The 23,976-nt window shown below is 42.7% G+C and overlaps 2 protein-coding genes and 1 long non-coding RNA gene across 10 annotated transcripts in view; 2 read left to right on the top strand and 1 right to left on the bottom strand.

Annotated features, from left to right (window-relative positions):
• LOC147132609 (uncharacterized) overlaps positions 1 to 3,062 on the top strand; it is a 16,002-nt gene extending 12,940 nt beyond the window's left edge. Inside the window, exons 2-4 of the long non-coding RNA XR_015081941.1 lie at positions 1,065 to 1,252; positions 1,348 to 1,536; positions 1,828 to 3,062. This is a non-coding gene — a long non-coding RNA (uncharacterized LOC147132609). The remainder of the gene's footprint in view (positions 1 to 1,064; positions 1,253 to 1,347; positions 1,537 to 1,827) is intronic.
• mcm3ap (minichromosome maintenance complex component 3 associated protein) lies at positions 878 to 14,444 on the bottom strand. Its single transcript, XM_086013540.1, has 29 exons — positions 14,202 to 14,444; positions 12,514 to 14,058; positions 11,809 to 12,056; positions 11,459 to 11,540; positions 10,417 to 10,546; positions 10,109 to 10,287; positions 9,856 to 9,995; positions 9,531 to 9,728; positions 9,187 to 9,455; positions 8,942 to 9,104; positions 8,588 to 8,745; positions 8,212 to 8,432; positions 7,769 to 8,013; positions 7,582 to 7,682; positions 7,336 to 7,467; positions 7,097 to 7,210; positions 6,668 to 6,820; positions 6,363 to 6,560; positions 6,211 to 6,279; positions 5,977 to 6,111; positions 5,087 to 5,240; positions 4,658 to 4,922; positions 4,483 to 4,580; positions 3,617 to 4,007; positions 2,581 to 2,862; positions 2,362 to 2,491; positions 1,837 to 2,022; positions 1,363 to 1,516; positions 878 to 1,199 (listed from the first exon to the last, which is right to left on the bottom strand). The coding sequence occupies exons 2-29, from the start codon at positions 14,018 to 14,020 to the stop codon at positions 1,032 to 1,034; spliced, it is 6,270 nt and encodes a 2,089-aa protein (XP_085869666.1). The 5' UTR covers positions 14,021 to 14,058; positions 14,202 to 14,444; the 3' UTR covers positions 878 to 1,031.
• On the top strand, positions 4,114 to 23,773 carry clk2a (CDC-like kinase 2a). 8 transcript variants are annotated; one of them, XM_086013545.1, is made up of 25 exons: positions 4,518 to 4,582; positions 4,668 to 4,956; positions 5,147 to 5,269; positions 5,871 to 5,950; positions 6,401 to 6,572; positions 7,634 to 7,708; positions 7,782 to 8,470; positions 8,578 to 8,781; positions 8,901 to 8,977; positions 9,930 to 10,004; positions 10,140 to 10,282; positions 11,484 to 11,578; positions 11,665 to 11,702; positions 15,536 to 15,747; positions 17,322 to 17,613; positions 18,615 to 18,705; positions 19,447 to 19,513; positions 19,668 to 19,784; positions 19,930 to 20,096; positions 20,316 to 20,410; positions 20,967 to 21,096; positions 21,289 to 21,371; positions 21,714 to 21,793; positions 22,247 to 22,337; positions 22,442 to 23,773. In XM_086013545.1, exons 13-25 carry the CDS (start codon positions 11,667 to 11,669, stop codon positions 22,628 to 22,630), a joined length of 1,650 nt encoding a protein of 549 aa, XP_085869671.1. In that variant the 5' UTR covers positions 4,518 to 4,582; positions 4,668 to 4,956; positions 5,147 to 5,269; positions 5,871 to 5,950; positions 6,401 to 6,572; positions 7,634 to 7,708; positions 7,782 to 8,470; positions 8,578 to 8,781; positions 8,901 to 8,977; positions 9,930 to 10,004; positions 10,140 to 10,282; positions 11,484 to 11,578; positions 11,665 to 11,666; the 3' UTR covers positions 22,631 to 23,773. The 8 variants fall into 8 exon arrangements, with proteins under 8 accessions (XP_085869672.1, XP_085869671.1, XP_085869670.1 ...); XM_086013544.1 differs by lacking the exon at positions 8,901 to 8,977; XM_086013547.1 differs by adding an exon at positions 10,523 to 10,614 and having other exon boundaries at positions 8,578 to 10,004.
• Positions 23,774 to 23,976: the final 203 nt, after the last annotated feature.

Genomic DNA, 23,976 nt, shown 5'->3' with positions numbered 1-23,976 from the left:
TGAAAAAAAAAATGGCGATAAGTGTTTTTCACATGACAGCGACGATAAGTAACTTACGTACTTAAAAATAAGGGAAATATTTTCATATTTTTATTTGCCTTTTGGTGTTGGAACATTTTTTATATATATAAGGCACCACTTTGAGACTTCCACTTGCCTTTTTTGTCTGTTTGTTGTTTTTGTTTGCCCCAACAAGCTATTTCTAATTTTAATTAGTTAGTTTTCATTAAAGTTTTATTTGTTTTTATTACTTGTCTTATATTTATTTTTTTATTACTATCATTAAGGATACCAACTATTTTTCCAGGTTACAATAGAGTTCACGATATCGTCTTCAGGCGCTACGCTGTCGCCATCTCCTGGTCACTAGGAGAAATGCTTTCGGTGACAACTTCCGGGAATCTAAAACAGATATATAGGAGCCGTATTTCGATTTGTGTCATGTGCTGTATTCTATTTTCGTTTTAGAATTAAAAATTTAGACTCTTACTCGTTCCAGACAACAAAATAGAAAATTAAGCTGTATATCAATGTTGGTGTTTGTATTTTAAAATGAAAATCAAACGTGTAATTTTTCATATCTGCTTCCAAACATAATATCCAATGACCAAAAGAGACAGGGGCCCCTGGACACATGTCGTAAGTACTGCACACTGAAATCCTAACCAGTAAATGGCATTGCTTTTCATGGGAGCTGAAACAAGTGTCACGTCTCACAAGTGACTGTTGTTAAACTACACTTCCCGGTAAACACAGGTGGCGTATTTGGAAATAAACGCAGAAAGACATGATTAGAGAATTGTGGGCAACATGAGCTGATTTGCAACAAGGTGCTCCAGTCAAATTGCTCAAATGGCTGAAATGAAGACAAGTAGGATGTTGTCAATTTCATTTAGTATTTGCTCAAAAACTAAAATGGTCAAAGAAAAGGTTGCAGTAATTCATAAAACACTTTTCAATGCACAATAATGACATAAGTCACATATAAGTATAGTTGATAGTAAACATCGTCCTTTAGATTAAAAACAAAATCAGTCTTCAACAATGCTCATCATTGCACTCAGTTTCAGTTTGCAGGCCGATTCTTCCTTTTGGCTTGCTTCAATCTGCTGCTGAAGGTCTCTAAGTCGCTCAGTCAGTGGCAAACGACTCCCCTGCGACCAGTTGTCTTTCTTCGCCGGCTCGAGGCTCTGCACTTCCTGGAAACACAACAATGATTATAAATTCTCAGAGCCAATCAGCAGGCGTGCAGGTGAGAGCCACCAACTGGAATTTGGTCACATTATTGAGGGCGGGCCTTTTAGCTGAAGTAATATGAGTGTGAATGTTTATCTATGTATCATATAGAACAAAATGTCACACCTTCGTGAAAACAGCATCCAAAGGCTTTGCTGAGGGTCCACGCATGAGAAAAGAGGGCATGGAGAGCAGGATGGAGGAAGGGATGAGGAGTGGTGTGGACCATTTGTCCACAAAGTCGCCACCATCTAGCCAACGCTGAAGCTGCTGTGTGCTCCTGAAAAGATCCAATGCCAGGTTTTTGTTGTATTAAACAAATGATAATACAAATGAAATTATGTGACCTATATATGGGGGAAAAAAAAAACTTAAATGTGGCGGATAACGTTTAATGTGCCTGAATTGTGTTTACACAAACAATTTACACTAAAATATACAGTTGTGTGTGTGTGTGTGTGTGTGTGTGTGTGTGTACACTAACAGTATAATAGAGAGAAACACAAAGTTCACACACTAGACTACTTAAAAAAAATTAATATGGTCTGTCTGTATCACGGTTTTGGAACATAATCTCTACTTCTTGTGCAGGTGCAGTACCTTCTGCTTTCAGCCTTCTCCTCCTCTAAAGTTTGGAACACCTTGTGAGTGAGAACCTCTACTGCTGTTGGGGTGTGGGAGATGTCCAGAGGGGCTTCCTGGGTCTCCAGGGGCTCCAGCATACTCTGGAACAATCGCTGCCTGATTGTCAGGTTGTTGGGAGTAGCGTAGGTAGCTGAAGTTGTCCTTTAGGGAGGGAGAAAGTCAATGAGAGAGCGAGACACATTTTTGGGACCTTGACTTGACCTTGCAAGTTTGCCTGTGATGCGAATTTAAAATCTGATTGGATCTGGTTGGACCAGTACTAAGTCTGAAGGCTCTGATTCAGACTAGACTGACATGGCAACACAGAGAATGAAATCTGATTGGACAAAAAAAAAAAATACCATCCACATAATGGAGGTAGTGCAGCCAAATAGTTCACTGTACTTGCTTTTTCCCCCAATTTAAAAGTGTCATTGCTGTGTCGAGCCATGTTGAGCAGTTACAAAGCAGTGCAAAAGGGGCACTTGAGAACTTTTGTACCCTTTGTCATCTCGCTGTTTCTCCCTGTGGGTCATTCTGACGGCCTCGATCCATTCCTCTGGCGGTCGGAAGCCCTTTAATGACTCGCTGAGATAGTAAACCAGGATTTCCCCATCTTCTGTCATAGCATCTTGTCAAGATAAATAAGCCCCATGTTATGATCACTTATCATTAGGCACGGTAAACGATAAAAGAGAACACAGAACATAGTGCTTCCACCTTCACAGACGGGTGGTCCAGGAAGCTGCCAGTCTTTCATTTTGTGGTCAATGCAGATGATAAGCACATCAACCCAAGGGATCTGCGTATAGGCTGGACACGCGTCGTGTGTATCATCCCAGAAGCTTTGCTTAGAAGCCGAAGTTCTCCTGCGGCGGCCTTTGATTCTGACCCGCTCCAATAGATTTTCCAGACGTGACATGATGAGGGGCTGACTCCCATGCGTCATTTGGATCTGATCGGCGTAGCGATAGATGGCCGAGCACAGCTCAGACCAGGTGTCTAGAGGAAAAACGACTAAGAATGAATTGAGGAATTCAAATCACATTGCGCGTGCTAGACATATTTGCATATGATCTGCTTGAGATGTCTGTTGTGAACTGGCGCTACAAATAAACTTTGACTCGTTAATTAGTGCTGAACAAAACTCGTTCAGCCCTACTTAAAGCGGAAGTCAACACAAACATATTTTTTTCAAGAATATGTTCTATGCAAGCCCACTAGTTGAAACAGGGCATTCTGATAAAAATTGTGTTATATGTGGAATAAGTGTTAATCCACTCGTTTTTAGCCATCTCTGGGGGCGGACATTTCTGTCTTTTGAAAATGACATCACAACTGCTCACAACGACCAATCACGGCTCAGATTCAGAAAACAGGTCAGCCGTGATTGGTCGTTGTGAGCAGTTGTGGTGTCATTTTCAGTCGACAGAAGACAAAATGGCCGCCCCCACAGATGGCTAAAAACAAGTGCATTTTGCTGCTTAACTTATATTCCACAAACGCAAAATTAATCAGAATGCCGTGTTTCAACTAGTGGGCCTGCTGGGAACATATCCTTGAAAAAAATATGTTTGGGTTGACTTCCGCTTTAATGGGGGGAAAAAGCCCTACATGCACAGATCTGCTACACATTAAAAAAAATATTTTAGAGATATTTTACCCCAAAATTTGTGTTGAATGGGTTGAATTAACTTTCTCAGTAATTTGTAAAGTATGACTTTCCAACTGCAGCATAGTTCACTTGCACACTGACCTGAGGTTGAAAGTTGCCTCCATTGTGGTAGCTGCAAGTCGAGGACGGCTTCACGCAACCAGGCCAGGTGTGGACTAGTGTTCCAGCCCAGATGCGGAACAAACTCGCCGTTATCAGGTAGACAGAACTCTCCGGGGGGCCACGAAATTTTGGAGAGCTCCTCCGACGACACTTTACCAGCAACGTGGCTGATGACGGCATTGTACAGCCGGATGATGGGAGCGGGATCCTGCGGCGGGAGGCCGGCGGCGGCACGCTCATTGCAGTGTGCGGAAACCCTGCGACTGAACTCGAGACTCAAGCTGGCCTCTACAAGCTGCACCAGGGTGTGGCAGGAAAGTGGGATAGGTGGAGGTGCACGGGGCAGAAGCCAACGCATTGCGCAGCTGAGCTAAAAACACAGCAAGGTAGAAGAGGTATTAAAGAAAATACACTATTGGATAAAATGGTTGCTAGTTCTCCTCTGCTAATGGAAAAAAAGTATGAAATAAAAACAAAAAAAATATGGCACTGCTTTTGAAATGCAGAAGAAAGAGTGAAAATAATTTGACTGTAGGAACAATGTACAACTAAGATGTGTCCTCTAGTTAGCATCACGGATTGTCTTCAAACTTGTAATCAGTAAGTACTGTCAACCTGTATAAATGGTCTCATGTAGTCATTGTGCCGTTTGGTGTCAGGATGTGTATCATACTAAACATTGACCAGAGTAAGTCAGGAAGGAAGATAATACTAGAACAATACAGTATGTTCATTACTGTGGTCAGCATATGAAGTGGCTTAGTAGTGTACTGCATCATCATAAGAAATAGCCCAGTTCAGACTTGTCGGCTCTCACAAATTTCAAATTTGGACGAATGAATTACCTGCTTGGATCCCTGCATATCATTTGTGGTTTCAGGTATGAACAACAACGTGTATTCTGATATGAGGCCATCCTTTACTAGCAGAGGCAGCATCAGTTCTGTAAGCACACCAGAGACAAAAGAACCAAATAGTTACAACTCAAAACATTTTCCCCACAAACCACGTTTTACTTGCCTTCTTCAAGTTTCTGAGTGTTGCAGGTGTCGCGGTCAGGCCCCGGCACCAGAATGACCAGAGGCAGAGGACAGTGCCAGGTGCTGGCTTTTTGCAACTGTTTGAGCTGAAGCAAGGCTGAGAGCAGATGGACGTCCTGCTCGTCACGATCGGCCTCCGAGAAGGGCATCGCGGGAAGCAACATGATCAGCGCTCCCGCCCCCTGCAGCTCACAGCGCTCCTCCATTTTGGATAAACCTTCTTCGGTCAGCGGACCTTTGGACACCTGGAAGATGCCAAGCACGCAAGCAACCATCAAGGCAGGAAAAAAAACAAAAAAAAAAACACAACCTATAGAGTGTAAAGTATGTTTTTCAAAATTAACTACAGCCTACCAGTTGAGAATCGTGTAAACCACTTCAAATGTAACAAAATCTTAAATGGACAGACCTTGATGCTGACATGGACTTCATGGGTTCGATGTCCCTTCTCGCTGATTGTGTTGGACAGGTAAAGGGTCTGCAGTGTGCCATCCCGCTGATCCTCTGTGAACTTTGAACCTTGGCTGCCAGCAAGCTTTACTTCGAGCCAATCAGACAGAATCCTGGACGGGAAATGACATCCACATGTTTGGTGAATACAAATGATTTTCAACCCAAAAGGTTCTTTACAAAATGATGCTCTATGTAGCCCCGCTAGTTTAAACACAGCATTGTGATTAATATCACATTTGTGGATTAAGTGTTAAGCAGTAAAAGCCACCCGATTTTTGTTACATCTTGTTGTTAGCGTGCAAAAAAAAACAATAATAAGAAGAAGGTTGTCAAAAGATGCCCCAATAGTCAAGCACTGGATTAGGTGGTTAGGGAGATTTTTGAAATGGAGAAGTTGACGTTCATTGTTAGATATGAGCGAGAGAAATGTGGGAGATTGTGGGACATATGGATAAAATTCAGAATAACCTATGGTATTGCTTAAATGGATAGATACGATACCCTTTTATTTTTATTCCACTCAATTGTTCAATTAATTTTTTTGTGTTTAAGATACTGTATTCATGGATGTACAAGAAGTATAAACTTTTTTGGGGGGTGATCGCTTGATGCAATATGTTCTGATTTGATACTAGGACTTGATGGTGCTCCATGTATATAGATGTATAGTCACATTATTTTTCTGCCTGTTCATTATAATTAAAAAAAAATAAAAATCCACCCGTTTTTGTCCATCTCAGGGGGCGGCCATTTTGCCACTTGCTGTCGACTGAAAATGACATCACAGTTGCGACCGAATATGGCTCCGCTTCCGAAACAGGTGAGCTGTCACAACCAGCTACTCACCTGTCTGCTAGGCTGGCTATACTCTCGTGGTCACTGGGTAGTAAGACGACAGCTTTCCAGAAGATTCTATCAGGTGGGTTGTGGAGATTTTCCATCACCAGTGCTGGCATGTCGAGCGGCGCCCACACTAACTCACTGTGACACAAAAATGTAATAAATGAATAAAGGCAACACAGTTAGTTTGTTCGTTAGTTGTTGTTTGTAAGACAGCAGACAATTGAAATTAGGACTTACTCAAGAAGCTGTTGATAGTAGTACTGGACTCTCATTTGGTGGACAGCCAAATGTCTCATTTTCAACACCCTGAAGATAGCCATTGAGTCAGTTGCTTTACGATCCTAGCCAAAGGTGGAATACATACACACACGCACACACAAAAAGAATACCTGGTGCTTGACAGCGATAACCTTCCTGCATTTCCCAGGTTTACAATTCCACAAGTCAGATCCTCTATTGACTGTTGTGCGGGAGCGCTTGGAGCCAGCGCCTTCAATTTGAAGCGAGGGTCCACGAAGCAAGGAGCTGCCGGGAAGCCTCTCATCTGTCTCTTCAGCTGCCGGCGCACTGCTACCACGTCACGCCACCTGGTTGGGCAGGTAAGAAGACACAAAAAAAAAAAAATAAAAAAAAAAAGATATGTAACTTTACCATCATCGCATTAACTACTCCAAGCTTCAAATTTCCCCCCTACCTTTTGATGTACTTGCGAGCACGCTGCAGCTCAGCTGAAAAGACTTCTTCCACCAGCAGAGCAATGTCTGCTTTTAAAGTCTCCTCAATTAGACTAGTGCAGACCTCCTGAGAACATTTAGCGACACAACGTGCTTTCTCATCCAATGCTTCCCTGAAAAGGATAAACATTTCATTACTGAACCATTTTGAAAAATAACCCAACTGTGATATTTACCCCCCACAATACTGCGATTACGATTTAATGTGTTTTATATTTTCCCCCCATGGTCCTCTTGCTATGTATTTTTTTCAACAAACACAAGCACTAAATCTGTATTGAGAATGTTAAAGGATCGATTAGAGCTGTAAAAAAACAAAAAAAACACTCTGACGTGCACAATGACAACTTCCCAAATTGTAGTCCAAAATGATCTGGACCCAGTCTTACTGGAACACTGTGGCGGCAGTCTCCTTGATACTCTCGTCTAATACTTGCTGCATGATCTCGGCGAACAAAGAGAGTCTGAACTTGGCCAAAAAGTTCTCATGCTCCTGTTTCCGCCTGGAATAGAGAGAGACAACTATTAATTTGCTTTGTGATCACTGCACAAATCAGTATTTCAATTGATGATGTGGGGGAGATTTTTCGATATAAATTTGATTTAAATTAAGCAATACAAGACAAACCTTGCTTCCTCAATCTTGCGTTTCTCTTCGGCGACACGTTTTTCTTCCAGACGGATCTCGTTAGAAGATACGTCTTGTAGCATTTCTCCTAAAACCTCATTTAGTACGGACTCTGCCTGCACACTGCTCTCACTGCGGATATAGCATTGGAAAAAATACATTCAAGGTTTATCAGGGGAAAAAAATTGTCGCAGGCACAGTCAACATTTTGCACATAAGTATGCATGACCGATTATGAAAACTTACACAAGAGCCATTGTGGCATAACTGGCTCCATCAGCAGCTACCGCTCTTGCAGATGTCGCCACCATTTCATCAATCAAGCAGTCCACTTCAGCCATAATGTCCTGGAGATAGGAAAAAAGCTACGAACGTGAGTATTCGAGTAAGATGTGAACAGATGAAGTGCAAAAAAAAAAAAAGGATTCCCCACTGCATCGCTGAAGACTGGCTGAGGTTCCGGTGCAGGTGACGGCGCTTTGACGGGTGGAGGCGGAGCAACATGCTGGAGTAGCTGCGGCGCTTCAGCGTGGAGGGCCGCATCGCCGGACTCCGTCTTTTCTGCAACAGGTGGTCTCAGTCCAAAAACATTTGGCACATCAGGATGCCTGACTGGCGAGGTCTGGGCTTGCAACTGGACGATGGGCGTGGCCATAGCCTCGACGTTGGCAGCAATAGCTAAAAAAAAAAAAAATGGATAATAAGATGTTACCAGGAGGACAGCGGCTCTTGTTGAATAGCATCAAAGTTGAGTTCAACCACAATTTTCTAAAAAATATATGTTTGAAGTAGGTCATGAGTAATCAAAGTTATGGACAATAACAATCATTTGTTGTTTTGTTTCCACATCTTGAATTTTCATTGGTGTGACAGTACCTTTAAATGGAGGGGGTGCAGGCTCACTCAGAGGGCCGCCTCCTCTGTACTTGTTGAACGAATCAAAGGTGCAGACCGGTTTGTGCTGAGGAGTATTCGGGAGGGGTCCTCCATTCACAACTTCCCCAGTCGACGTTGTTTTTTTGGCCTGAATGACCTCTGACTTCTTCTGGGAGAGCAACTCCGGTTCCTGATAGGCTATCCGATTCAGATCGACCACACTGTCAACAAAAAGTGGAAAGTCTGTCAAGTACGGCAGGTGATGAATAAATAAAGTCTTCGATCCAGACACGTGTCTTTAAAAATTGCATGAAGAATGATTTATCTTGGTCTCTTTCCTTTCTAATGTGCTCCACATAAAAGCAGTGCCACTCACCCCTCGTTGACATTGAGGCTGTACTGCTGGATGAAGTCAGTTGCTTCTTTCGCACTGCAGAACATCAACATCCGAACGATGTCCTCCACTGGAAAAGCAGTTGACCGTGGACCCACCGTGTGAGCAATGTTCAAGGTCTTTAATGCTTTCGCTCTGACCTGCACAGACACACATAAGGCGGCTTGAAGAAAACGGTAAGTCTAATTTACAGAGTTTAATTCGTTCTGTGCATACGCTTGTAACTCGAATTTAGTAGTATTTCAAATGAATACTGCCCAATGAACTGAATAGAAATGCAAGTAATCCGTTCCAGCTGTTTCTCCTGCTTTCCGATAAATGATCGTTTTTCCTGACCTGATTGAAATATCTGTGGAGGAGGCAGCTCGCCAGGTAAGAAGCTCTTTTCACCAACTTGAAGAAACGCACAAAGTTGTTGCTGTTGAGTGCGGCAAACGCCTGCACTGCAAAATGCACTTCGGGGGAGTTGCGCACTTCATCGCGGAACTGTTGGACCTCACTGTACAGACAAGATGGAAACAGTTCTTCGATACAGTGTGTGAATACATCGCATTCGTGCTAGTGTGATTTTGCACACTAACCGTAGGATGTCGCCGTCATTGAGCTTCAGCAGGACACTGTACTGGCGGAACTCGGCCTCACGGGGGCAGTAGACGCGACGGTCCTTCAGGTCCTCATACATTTCTTTCAGGCTTTGCAGGCACTTTGTCAAGTTCTCGTTGTTGATCTTGACGTCAAAAACGGACATTGGCTCTTCGCAGAGATGGTGGGCGCAGTGTAAGTGGAAGCGTGTGCACTTCTCTATCAGTGAGACGGTGTATGGGCAGCACAGACGCTGCTGGGTGATGTCCTTTGGTAAAACAGGACAATGGGGTTACTTTTGGAATATTTGCGCCCGGTCAACCATTCCAACCCAGTTTCCTACCTTTCGGATACCACGGGTCCTGTTCCAGACAAAATCATACCAATCTCGCAAGCTGTCATGACCCTGGTCCATGATCTGCGTGACCAGATAGTCCATGGACATGCTGAGTACCGGCAAGGGGCGTAACTCATGAGGAAGGGGCTCCTCCTGGTCAGCTGATGAACGACTGTACTCTTTGATGGCTGCCGCGTGATCCACCTGGTTGTGCCAATTTGGAATACGACATTTACCAGCCATTTTTCCCAACAACTCTATTGAAGCGTACACAATTATGATGGAAAAAATATGATCATGATGCATTGTGACAATACACTGCAAAGCGTACCATCTCTGTGTTGGGGAGCACTTCATATATGCTGAGCTGATTTCTTGTTTCCCTCATGTATCTCTCTTTCTCAGGACACATGTCAGGACACGTTCCTACAAAAACCTTTGAGAGGTCCATGTCCGTACTTTTGGGTCGACCTAGTGGGCGTAAGTAAGGGAGTATTATTGTGACGCTTGAGGTTCAGTGACATACACAAACGGGCAAAAACAGACGCTGACAACAATAGGTCGGTGAAGAATGGAAACCATACCCTGCCGCAAAAGTTTGTCCCTCTGCTCTAGAAGGCGGTACTTGTCCTCCGATGTCTCAGCCACAACGCCGATGAGGGGGACAAGACACTCTGAGTTCGGAGTTGTTGGGACGTTCTCCTTCTGAAGTTCACAGTCAAGCTGGAGAAACTTGCCTATTGGTGGCTTCTTCACTGGTGAGCTAGCAGACACACAAAATATCTGAGTTGTGTTGGAAAGTAACCGTAAGGACACTTCAATAATAATAATTTGACTACAGAGCAGATTCGATTGCAGGAGTTACTCTGGTAAAACTTATATTGGCTATTACCTGCGGCTGAAGGCGCTGCTAAGTACAGGACGGTTTAGAGGAGATGAAGCCTTGAAATTAGCATCCTCCTGATTTTTGCCTTCATCCACAGCTTTTTCTGCCACAGATTTTCCGCTTTTATCCCCTGGACCTGATGCATCGTAAAAAAATAGACAACATCGTTTCAGGATGAAATGAGTAGAGAACATAACAGAAGATGTGAGTCTAAACTTTGAAACGAGGGTCACCGTTTCCAAATAATACTGTAGACAGTTTGAAAATGTAAACAGTTGCAGGTATCTATAGAAATAAAGTGTTGCTTATTGATATTAATTAGATATCTACCTTGCTAAATAAACCGTTGTTGATAATTATTGGGAGGAATAATTAACATGATCAGTGTTCTCACAAAGATGAAAATCATTATTAATGAAAACAAACTGCAAGCCCTTTGCATTAATTACTTCCCAAGCAGTACCTCTCCATTTCATAAAGGTTGGTGACCTCTGCTTTAAAAGGGAAGTCAACCCCAAAAGATTCATCACAAAAATATGTTCTATGAGCCTACACTCGTCAAAACATGGCATTCTGATTAATATTGCGTTTGTGGAATATGAGTTAAACACCAAAATCCACCTGTTTTTAACCATATCGGAAGGCGGCCATTTTGTCACTTTCTGTTGACTGAAAATGATCTCACAGTCGCTCAGGGCTCAGGTAACAACCTATCACAACTGGAACTGAGCTATGATTGGTCGTTATCTGAGCCCTGAGCAACTGTGATGTCATTTTCAGTCCACAGAAGTGACAAAATGGCCGCCCCCAGACATGGACAAAAACGGGTTGATTTTACTGCTTAACTCATATTCCACAAACGCAATATTAATCACAATGCCGTGTTTCGACGACGAATGGACCTGCTTAGATCATTTTCTTGAAAAAATATATGTTTGGGTTGACTTCCACTTTATAGACTGTTACGCATACATCTGCCTCTTGAGTACAGATACCAATATATTGTATTTACTAATCATCTGATTTATTGTATTGGTTTGACTCGCACTTTGCTTCTTTCGCTGCCACAAAAGGAGGAGTTCATGCTTATGGAGGACTTTGCCTTTCTTCTTCGCCTTGGCTGCGGATGCCTGCAAGAAAGAATTACATTGAAGGGAGTCAAAAAAAGGTGACTAATGTTATGAACACAGTGAGCTCTAGCTCATGAAGTAGTAGGAATGAGTTCTTTATTTTAACTGAATGTTTTTCACACAGATATGAAAATCATCATCTGGGGTCATTTCCAAAGAGAGGCAAGTCTGCAATATTGCAGTAAAAAATACTTTTATCACGAGTCAATTGTTAAAATTTTCACAAAGAAATTCAGCAACTGGAGAATGTGACATTGATTGAACTCACGTGGTTGTTGAAATGCACGATGGCTGTGTTCCTAGCAGGACGGCAGAAGATCTTGCAGACTTTTCCAAAGCGAGAAAAATGCTTCTCAATGATGCCCCTTTTGTTGAGGGCCGGGGGAATATTCTTGCACTGTATGACAGTGAAGTCAGTGGGAGACATCCCGCTGAGGCTGTCCAAGCTCTCGCTACGTGCGACAGTTCTCAATGGCGTCTTGGCTTTAGCCATCAGTTCTTGGGGGTGTGGTAAACCTAGAATAAGATTTAAAAAGAAAAAAGCTTGAAAAATATGCCTTAATATAATTATGAAACAGATAACCAGAATGTACACAGGAGTAATGCGTAGCAACTCACAAGGATAAGCAGTAATCCCCACTCTGCAGGTTTGTCTGGTTTTTTTTTAACTGCTAATATTATCAGCGTTTAACTTCATTTTACACTTTTATAACACAGTTACACAATGAGCAACGGATGGAATGTCATGACCTCAGCATTTTTTAAGTGAAATAACATTTAATGATTAACTGTGAAATCAATTGCAAAAAAAACCAAACTCATCTAACACTTCAGTATTTTCTCCGATGTTAACTAAAAACTAAGAATTATAATCATTTCAGGTTACTCTTCCTCAAAGTGGATCAAGCATTGCATATCCATGCATTCATTTTCTGTGGCCAGTTAGACATCGCTACTGAGTGTGAAATCTCACCTGACTGTTCAGCTTTTTCCAGCACCTCAGGGCTCAGGGTTTGTATCGCAGATGTGGTAGCAGTCGGTTTTTCATGCAGTACTTGAGGATGCTCGCTAGCCACCTCCTCTAGTTGTGGTTTCTGTTGCAGAGGTTCCTTTGCCTCTTGTCGAACTGGATTGGTTACAGTTTTTCGAAGTCCACTCAAAGCTCTGCTGAATAACCCTGCGGGGGCACGAGCCCTCACCAGAGGCCTTTTTGCGGGCTGTCTCTGTGAAGAAGTTTCTGTTGTTTCGTCCTCCTCTGCAATAGTTTCTGGTGCAACAGTGGACACGGTTGTTGCAGGCTCTTCTTTACGTTTCATACCTTTTCTAAATTGTGGAAATACATTTGTGTCCCCGTCCTGGGTCACTTTATTGTCCAAAGTGGGCTCTGCTTTAGATTTATTGTCGCTGAAAGCGGAGGGTTGAACAATACCGGTTCCCCCGAAAAGTTGTGCTGTTTGGGGTTGGAGGGTTTTAGTTGAAAAGCTAAAAGTGGATGGTGTTTTGGACTGCGTAATAGGTGCAGTGGTGTTGGAACTAGAGGGCGCAGCAGGCTGGGAAAATATGAACTGCAGAGCGCTAGAAGGGCCGCTGTTATTGACGGTTGTTAGTGGGTTGTTTTGGACTGGAAGGGATGGAGCAGCAGCAGGTTGAGAGAAACTGAAGCCCAGAGACCCAGACTTTGCCCCAGAGAAGCCAGTGATGGTGCTGCTAATACCAACAGCGCTGGAACTTGTCTTTTCAGTGGTGCTGCCAAAAGGTAAACTGGACAATGTCGTGGTTTGAGGGTTCGTGGGTTCAGGACTGCCACTGAAGATGGGTTTGAAAAGAACTTCACTGGCTGGTTTGAAAGTGAATTCAGATCCAAATCCTCTGTTCTGAGTTTGAGTAGTACCAAACAGGCTACTGGCAGCAGTGGTAGTAGGTGGTTGTCCAAATACAGATTGTCCGAAACCTATCTTCTGAGGTGGCCCTAACAAACCAGTAGAGACAGAGGCTGGTTGGGTGTTTCCAAATCCTGCAAGCTGCTGGCCAAACCCTACAAGCTTTTGTCCAAAACCTGAAGACGGCTGACCAAAACTTGGGTCCTGACCAAATGCAGACTGCTGTCCAAATGCAGGTGTCTGTCCAAAAGCTGAACTCTGGCTTGATCCACTAACAGATCCAAAAGCTGGTCCAGCACTGCCACCAAAGCCCGTGTTGCTTGCTCCCACCGTAGGCTGGCTAAAAGCTACAGTGTGGCTGGGGAGTGATGAGGTTTGTGGTGATTGCTGTCCAAATGAAGGACCGTGTCCAAACATGGTATTCACGAGCAATTTTGAGGCCAATGGTTGACCAAATGCTGATGGCTGAAACATCCCCACATTCTGAGGCAGACTGCTGGGGGTTTGCTGTCCAAATGTCTGGAACGAACTAGTGTTAGCCCTGCTCGTCGTTTGGAAACCTCCACCCCGTGGACTTCCGAATGGGTTAGGTGGATTCATGTCGCGGGCCGGCTAAACGGCAAAAACCCCCTTTGATCCTGCAAAGACAATCAGGAAAAAATGCACACAAATGCAGCTAGCGTGTGTCACCGACCCATACACACAAGTAACTTCGTAAATACCGCATCATTGATATGCAGTTCTAATACGACCAAATAATATCTAAACAAAAACTACTTACAATGCTGCATTAATCATTTTAAAAACATTCCCAAATATTGAAGCAGCTCCGCCAGAAGTTCTTCTAACGTACAAAAACAAGTTGTTGCACATCCGTTTCCGGCCCGACGATGCATTCAAGACTTCTTGGAAGTCGGAAAGAAGCAAATTACAGTCAAAGTCAGATTTATGCTGACGAAAAACAACTCGTTCTGGCACAATAAATACAGCTTGTATTCGTTTGACGTTTAAGAAGGCGTCACCATCGCGTGACTTCATGTTTCAACATATTGGTGAAGTTGGGGTTTATTACGGTACCGAACGAAGGCCCCGCCCCGCCCCGCCCCACCCCACCACCACCCCCAAATTTGTGAAAAGGAATCCAGATTTTAGGAATCGTTTTTCACTTTTTATTATGTCGGTTACCCAGATTTCCCGGTTTCATGGAACGCACCATTTGCTCCACTATTCGTAGCTCGAACTCGCTAGGCGCACCGAACATAGAGCTACTTGCTAGCAACGGAGCTTGGGATATACCGAGCCGATAACAATATAAATGTGACAAGAACGCCAGCACCACGGACTTCTTGTGGGACAAGCGTACAGGGCTCGCTGCTAAAACGGTAGGCGTTGAAGGCGAAGAGAATTGTGTAGTTAAATAACCACATCCAGTTCAAATGGTTAGCACGAGTGCTAACTGCAAAAGCATAGCTGCTAAGATGGCGGTCAAATACTAGCAAATGCTGCTGTCTGATTTGTTAACTTATGCAGCCACTGGTTCACACATATTCATGCTTGTTTCTGCCATAGCATTATAAATATGACAGTCGAGCAATAATCGAATAAACTGAGACATTGTTTGCAATGTTTCTAACTGAATTATCATAGAATTTCGTTGCAACATTGGAAAGGAATTCACCGTAACAGTGTAAACACCAAATTTTAGTTCAACTAACATTGGCCGGAGGCATGTGTTTGGCTTTAGTTTCTTGAGGTTTCAGCGCTAAATCTCTCGCTGTTTGTGGGTCGTTCGTCTGTGATCGGGATCATGCAATTTATTTCGGCTATTTATATGCTTTCCACGGCGGGCATGGTGTCATTTAATGTTCACCCAATTTTGGGCTTGCTGAAAACGTTACATCTACTCCACATTGCACCCCAGACAAACTAAGACACTACTTTGTAAAACCTGTTATCATGTTTGCATTTTTTTTCACACGAAAATTAGATTTTGCAAGATTTGGGTAGCAAATCAATTGCTTCCTCAACTTGAATGTAATTTCAAAGTGTCTTGACTCAGTTAAAGGCGCAATGGGCCGTTCCCCTAACATATTTGTCATTCCAAAAACCTTCCAGATGCCTCACACCAGACGGTACACGTCCTCTGAGAGAGACAGCCACAGCAGCTACAATGATCGTTACAGAGAGAAAGAAAAGGATAGATGGCGCAGACACCGACACAGAAGATCACCCACATACTCTTCGAGCAGTGACAGAGACAGGGACAGAGATCGGGACCGAAGGGGACGAGGACAGAGACACGATGCAGGTTATGTACGCTCAAGGAGGTATGTTTGTGTTTCCAACGTTTCAGGATTTTTAGTAGTAAAACACTTGTGTTCAAGACAACTGGAAAGTCAGAAATGACCTTCTTGGAGCTTAAAAGAGCATAAAAGTGCTCTCGTCAGATGATCGAACAAAAATTGTTTGCTTTGTTTGTGAAGGGAAAAAAAGATTGTCAGCAGCAGTCTGAATAACACACCATTTTTAGGCAGTTTTGTTTTTTTCATATATAGTGATTCTTTGAGATACCAGTGACCCAACTTGGGAGAGATATGATTGATTGATATTTATCAATCGTTTTTATTTATGTATTTATTTTTTGTTTGTTTGAGAGCAAACATTTGACATACAGTGGCAGTGAGCTGTTTTTCCCCCTTCCTACATATTTATTTATTGAAGCAGACAATGCAGTTGAGAACAGTCTCTCATTTACAGTGCCGACCTGACTATAAGCAGCAGGGCAGAACACCGCAAAACAAAATGAAGTACAAATAAGTGCAGCAGACATGTACTATGTCATGTACACAACACATGTTAAGTGTGGTAAATTCCCTATAATTGCTGCATTTTGTGCAGGCATCGTTGGATACGGAACCATATATATTTGACGTCAGGCACCTTGTTGGGCAACTAAGGGGGTCCTCGGGAAGGCGTGTTAAGTTAGTTTGTGGTAGTAATTGTCCGTTTCTCAATAAGCACGCTTGTCCGTTCTTACGACCTTGTGATCTCGTGAAACGTCATCAGTACGGGCCCAAGTCGCAAAATACGAAATGCCCGCAGCTAAACTGTGCGCCTTTAAAATGCTGCTGAGTCACGTGCAAGAATACACTGAAGAAACAGTGCATGCAACTAGTGTGAAAAAAAATGAATCAATCTATTTTATTCATCGCACTTTCCCAATAAGACTGGACACCATGCTTGACATGTAACTTACTCAGTCGTCGTAGAATAAACAAGAGAGTTAATTGTGTTTCACAGTGAACTTTCGGTTCAACTTACTATAGTTGTTTCGGTGGAGGTATACGGTACACTACAGCCGTAAATCGTGGGAGGCACCTCGTGGAAACAGAAGGACACACGTGTAATGTATTTTTGTCTTCCGACGTATTGTCACATTACGGACAGCACTGGACTCGATGAAAACGTATTGTGTTGCGTTAACATTCTGGTAGCATACTGGTAATAACTGTTTTTGACACTGATGCATTTTAAGGCTAGAAAGGGTGGACTTCCCCGTTAAGATTCATTTTTATGAATATTTAACATTCTACAGACAGCCAATCAAGGTTTTGAGCATTTGGTGTCTTTCACCTCTGAGGAATGTAGATTCAGTCATACCATGTTTTTGATGGAGACAAGAGGCAGCTGGAACCCTCTCACTGTGTGGAGAAAAGGACTGGACTCGTAATGGACCCCTGGGGGTCCCCACAGTTTAGTGATGCTGATGAGGAGGGGAATTCAGCTACTCCCTAGTCAAAAGTTGGACATTTCTGACTTCCCACTTACTTGAGTGAAATGCAACATAATTGTGTTCCAGTTGTGAGCGATCTCCTAAATGTATGTCTGTGCCCCGATGCAGTCGGAGCTATGACAATCGCTCAACAGAGCACCGGCCATTTGACAGAAGATACTGCGAGGGATACAGACGATTGGATCAGAGCCGAGATGAAGATCGTGATCATGACAGAGAAAGGGAGCCACATGGACCGCCTGAAAGTTACTATCCACGCGACTTCTCGCCAAGCATGTACGACTACCGACGGGGCCGAGAAAAGGAACGTGAGCGGGATGATTCGTACAGACGAAAGGGCAGCAGGCGTAAGCACAAACGAAGGCGGCGTAGAACCAGGTCCTATAGCCCATCATCCTCGGTGAGTACAGCCAGACCCGAGAGGGTCTTTTAACTCTCTTCACCCTGTTTTGTGTTCCATCTCTCTCTCTTGCGCTCAGCTCTCTCTGCCTCTTTCCTTCTCTAATCATTTGTTCTTCATAGCCCCTGGACTTGGTAAGTAGTTTAATCTTTCTGATTTGTTTTTCTTCTGCCAAAAGCATTTTATTTTGTGTTCTCTTTAAATAGGTGTGTCACTTTGGGAGAGCATTTTCATTTTATTGCAAACAGCCTTTACACATTTTTAGGACTGAACTTATAAATTAGTTTTGGGCGAATACTCTTTTTAAAAAAATATTTGGTGCCATTTCCTCAGCTTTTTTCTATTTTGGTCAAGTGCAATTATGTGGCTGTAGCCTGTCATGTGTACCAAGTTGCATTTTTACTGTGTTGGGCAAAAAGTGAAAATGTTCCACCAAAAATGCAAATGCTTTATTCAGATTCAGTGAGATTTTCTGTTTGGGCATAATAGCATTTAAGATACATTTGTTAAATTACATCTTTGTATCACCACACGTCAATAGATTTCAAATGAGCAGGTCGTAACTTTCCTGCTCGCTTACATTTGGTCCCCTCCTTATTATTTACCATCTGATGAAAGCTGACAAGTCAAGCTAATAAGCTCTGATTTTAATGTTTTCTTATGTGGTCTTTGCGTTGAATGAATGGATAGATGTCCAGTTGCTCACTTGTTTTTAAGCAGCTGTGCTTTAAAGGTAGTGGGGGCGGGGCGGGGAAGCAGAGGACATCATGTGATCTTTGACTTGTTCCCTTGCACTATATCCCTATCGTTATATATTTTCTTCACGTGGTGTCATGCGTGAATCGCCCCATGACCACCAAACCCACCAACAACTACATCACCGCCCTCCTTCGCCCTCCTCGTCTGCCTGTGCCGCCTGACGCCACGGCTGCCCCTGAATACCCCCATGTTCCCCTTGGTTGTGTCGTGACCTGCTGATGGCGGTTTGGGTGTGAAAACAGCGGAGCAACAGCCGGACGCGGGCACTGAGTGTGAGGGACGACGAGGAAGGGCACCTGATCTGTCGGAGTGGGGACGTCCTGCAAGAGAGATGTACTCACTGCCACTACTCTATCGTAACCCTTCTCCGTATGAGTATTAACGCATAGAGCATTTAAATGGGAGTGCCTGATGATGATGATGATGATGCCTTGCTAGAAAGCTCTTCGCTCTAGCTGAATTAGGGTGGATTGCAAGAACGAAGATTCCGTCAAAGACTTTAGCTATGTTTTTTTTGGTTTTGTTTTTTTTATTGGAATTAAGCTGTGTAGCATTTGTTTATGTTTCACAGGTTACTTAACAACATAGAATCTCACTTGCAATTGTTTCTCTGCCGCATTGCAAAAGCTAGCTAGTTGTTTCAGATATTTTCTTTTTTCTGAAATTCGACTAGACCATGTTAACGTTTCCATTTCGACATTTACAACCAGCTCACATACACATATACACATACACATTGATTTCTTTTTTTTAAACATTTTATTGAGTTTATTTTTCTATTTGGAAAGGGGGGGGCGGACTTGCCCACTTTTTGATGGCTGCAAATGGGTCATTAAGGGAAAGGGGCACTTCACATATCCCCCCCCTTTTTATCCTTCATGTTTCATAGTGATATATACAGTATATCATCGCTTATGGTATGTCAAGCCTGCCCGATTGAATAGGCAGCCCTGTGTAAAACAGGATAGGTTCTAGGATGTGTTCACCCCCGCAGATCCATTTGTCTAATTCTCCTGTTCTCTCTTCCCCCGCTGTTGTTCCCTTTTCCCCTCTTCTCTTTGTGCTATTTTGCAGATGAGATTGTCAGCACTTTGGGCGAAGGCACCTTTGGGAGGGTGATGCAGTGCATTGACCATCGCAGGTGCGTGTCATTTAAAAGACCACGTTACAAAATCAGAAATTCCGTGTTGCCGCTACTTTCACTTCAACAAGTTATTTTTCCAGAGGCAACTAAGATATGAAATGCGGGTTGTATCTTTTTTTTTTTATTTGGTTTTCCATCTTTCATTTTTAAGGGGAGCATCCAGTGTTGCTTTGAAAATTATCAAGAATGTGGAAAAGTACAAAGAAGCAGCTCGCCTCGAGATCAATGTGCTCGAGAAGATCAACGAGAAGGATCCTGAAAACAAATTGTAAGTTTGTGGTACAGCAATTGAAGGAATATCATGTTGACAAATGAAATGTTTGTCATTGGAGTTATGTCAGTTTAACAGCAATATCCACTACTTACCCTCAAGGGTCAACGATTGAAGTCTTTCCATGCTGTTTGCCTTGCAGCCTGTGCGTGCAGATGTACGACTGGTTTGACTACCACGGTCACATGTGCATCTCCTTTGAGCTGCTTGCGCTCAGCACGTTCGATTTCCTCAAAGAGAACAACTACCTGCCGTACTCCATTGGTCAAGTCAGACACATGGCCTACCAAGTCTGTCTAGCTGTAAAATGTAAGTTCAAATGTCTTCTCATTTTCAAAGAGAAAAAAGGAGGAATTCACACAATATGCAACGTCGGTCCATTTTTTTTTTCTTTAATACGCTTAGGGCCACGGGTGAGCTGGAACATATATGCCAGCCAAAGTAGTCCTGTTGACTTTGCATCTTGTGCAAATACTCTTGTCAAACCAATGGCACTAACAACAGCATGTTTCTTGCTCTACTGCACAGTTCTCCATGACAATAAGTTGACACACACAGACCTTAAGCCTGAAAACATCCTTTTTGTCAACTCGGATTTTACCATGTCCTACAATGTGGAAAAGGTAAGACTGACATATTTTTAATATTACTTAAAGTGGAAGTCAAACCCCCAAAAATCTTTACAATAATATGTTGTATGCAGCACCACTATTCTAAACACGGCATTCTGATTAATATTGCGTTTGTGGAATATGAGTTCAATTGCAACACCCACCTATTTTTAGCCATCTCAGGGGGCGGCCATTTTGTCACTTTTGTCGACTGAAAATGACATCAGAGTTGCTCAGCGACAAATCGTGGATCAGCTTCAGAAAACTGGTGAGCCGTGATTGGTAGTTACCTGAGTGATGTCAATTGTGATGTCATTTTCAGTCGACAGCAAGTGACAAAATGGTCTCGGCCCCGAGATGGACAAAAACGAGTGGATTTTACTCATTAACTCATATAACTCATATTCCACAAACACAATATCAATCATAAGGCCGTGTTTAGACTATTGGGGCTGCATAGAACATATTGTAAAGAAATCTTTGGGGTTGACTTCCCCTGTAAGTGATCCAATTTATGAGTTAAACCTTTTTTAGCGATACACTCAAGACACTGTTTTTTGTGTGTCAGAAACGAGAAGAAAGGACGGTTAAGAGCACAGCCGTACGCGTGGTGGACTTTGGCAGCGCCACTTTCGACCATGAGCATCACAGCACTATTGTGTCCACCAGGCATTACCGAGCCCCTGAGGTCATTTTAGGTAAAGACCGCAAATGCATTCATTTCGGTGTGATTCAATTTGCTTCTCGATATTCAAGAGGAAATTTGGGTTAATGATGAATAAAGGCTTGTCTCAGCTGTCATTTATGCCCAATTGTGCGTACCACCGGTATGCTGTGCCCTGGGACACATTGTTGTATATCTGTGTTTACTCCTTGTTTTTGGTGGTTAGAAATGGGCTGGAGCCATCCTTGTGATGTGTGGAGTATTGGCTGTATCCTGTTTGAGTACTACCTGGGCTTCACCTTGTTTCAGGTACACAACTGATGAACTTATTTTGGCAGTATAGTTTACCTCCACTGATGAGCTTGTATATTTGGGATCGTGACCAGATCGATCCATTTTCTAAACCTAACCCTTTGGCAAAGGTTAATCTTTGTCTCATTTGTTCATTTACTGTTACCGTTCGAAAACGTTTGGAGGGTGTGTATATTGATTAAAGGATAGGATTTGGTTCAAAAAGAAATCTGTAGTTGCGCTAAGGTGGGGAATCGCTGATTAAATACCAAGTGGAGGGCTCCTACTACATACAGTACAGTAAGTTGCGGTTGTGCATACAGTACATGAATACCATCTGACTTAATTTGTTTTTATCAGACTCATGACAACAGGGAGCATTTGGCCATGATGGAGAGAATCCTTGGACCTGTGCCATCCAGAATGATCCGCAAGACGAGGTGAGAAACGCATGCCCCCTACAGGCTGATGAAAGCCCATCTGACACATTCCATACACAGAATTAATAGGCCAGTCAGAATGCTTGTAATACACACTTGCATTGCGGACCAAGGTTATTTTTAATTAACAAAAACTAACGATAGCGAACTAAAAAAAAAAAAATAATAATAATCTAAAAAATATTTTCGTTAACGAAATAAATAAAAAAAACTTTTAAAAGGCAAAATCTAACTGAAACTACATTTTGTTTACAAAACTGAAAAAATAGTACACAGTACAACCAATTTTTATACTTCTCAACAGGAATAAAAAAAAAAACAACTAAAAAAACATTTTTGAAAAAAATGAAAACTAAGATGATTTTTAAAAACAAAATTAAAAAACGAAATAAAAGCTAGCAATAATGAAAATTCCTAAACTATTATAACCCTGGTACGGACCACCTTTTTCAGGAAACAGAAGTATTTCTATCGAGGCCGTCTTGACTGGGACGAGAGCTCCTCAGCGGGGAAATACGTCCGGGAAAACTGCAAACCTCTGCGGGTGAGAGCAGTGGGCGGGAGAGGAGAAGAGAATGCATTGACTCCAATGTGACAGTTTTGTAACAATGACTTCTTTTGTTACTTTTTTGGTTTGTCCTCTTCCAGCGATACTTGCTGTCAGAGGCGGAGGAGCACCACCAGTTGTTTGACCTCATCGAAAGTATGCTCGAGTACGAGCCCTCCAAGAGGCTGGTCCTTGCGGACTCCCTCAAGCACCCGTTCTTTGACTTTGGGGGGAGTGGCGAGGCAGCCGGCAGTAAGAGCTGGGAAGCGAACCGGGACATCAGCCGGTGATCCGGAGCCCCTCCTCCAACGTCTGGTACAGCAGTATTTTATACACGGAGCAGGTGAACTCCTACGGTTTCTGTTGTTCATCATTCAAGAACGGACACCTTCCTGCTACTTCACTTTCCACCTCTGCAGCTAAGCGAGGTGTGCAGAGATCTCCAGTAGACTGAGTTGGTCTATCAGTCAGGAATCTTGTATGGTCAGGGCTTCAAGAGGACAACTATGACAAACAGACTCGTGCACCCAACCAAGTAGCCCTCTATGCATCTCGCGTCTTCCTCCTGATATCACCCTCCTTCCGTCCAACCATGGTTATTTTTTGGAATAGTTTCAAGGAAATCGGCGCAAAGGAAAAGTCTGTTTTTTTTAGAAGAAATGTCTTCCTCTTGTGGAGGGTGATAAGGAGAACAAAAAACAAGCATGCAGTCCCAAGTCATGCACAAGAACCACCCATCACCTTTGGAAACATCTTAAATGCAGTTACAATGCTCAATGGTGGCTAACAAAATATGAATTCTGTCATGGAATTTCCAAAATAATGCAAGTGTTTGTAAAATGTTTGCTTTTTGATAATGCAGCATAAGCACTTGCACCAAAACAGGCATTTTCCATTGTATGTTTTAAGCATAACTAGATAGTAATTGGCCATGGAAAGTCCTTTATGAATCACCAATAAGACACACTCCACAGAGAAGGTAACATTTTCATGATCATGGCTTTATCTGTTTGTGTGACTTTGTTTTGTTTGTACATGTACATGCATTGTTTTCTACATGTGTGAGTGTGTGCGCCAGATGTGACACATTTATATAAATGCTGTGACTTGTAGCTTGCCCAAGCTGTGGAATTGTCTCATACTCTTAAAAACAAGTATAAATTGCCTTTGCCCAGGTGTGCTACCATCACACCTGAGGTTTTCCCCACTGAAGATAAGCACACGTCCCGTGGGGTGTCCAAATGAGCTGCACACAACGGTTTGATATTTATTTTTGTGGTTTTGGGGGAGGGGTTCAAATAGGTCATTGTTCTCGCTTCCCATATACATGGATTGTTTTTTTTTTTTGTATGAAATGAAAGCCTATAAAAGTGTATATATGTATGATGCTGTAGAATTCAAGTAAAAGTCGTCCTTTCCAAAGGTAAACTGCTGTTGGGATTTTGGGTGATTTTTGTGAGTAAATATAAGTCTAAATGCCCATCATGTTGTCTTTTACAGAACAAATGCAGTTCATTCATTAAAATGAAAACTATAAAGTTAAATAAATAAATTGTTAAGATCTAATAACAAAATATGAATTATTTTATATAATGCCACATTTCTTTACTATAGAGCTGTGTTTCTCAACCTTTAT

The sequence above is a fragment of the Filicampus tigris genome, chromosome 18 (genome assembly GCF_054856515.1).
Source record: "Filicampus tigris isolate MCC_2025a chromosome 18, RoL_Ftig_1.0, whole genome shotgun sequence".
In the NCBI taxonomy this organism is placed as follows: domain Eukaryota; kingdom Metazoa; phylum Chordata; class Actinopteri; order Syngnathiformes; family Syngnathidae; genus Filicampus; species Filicampus tigris.
This window is presented reverse-complemented; position numbering and strand designations above follow the sequence as displayed.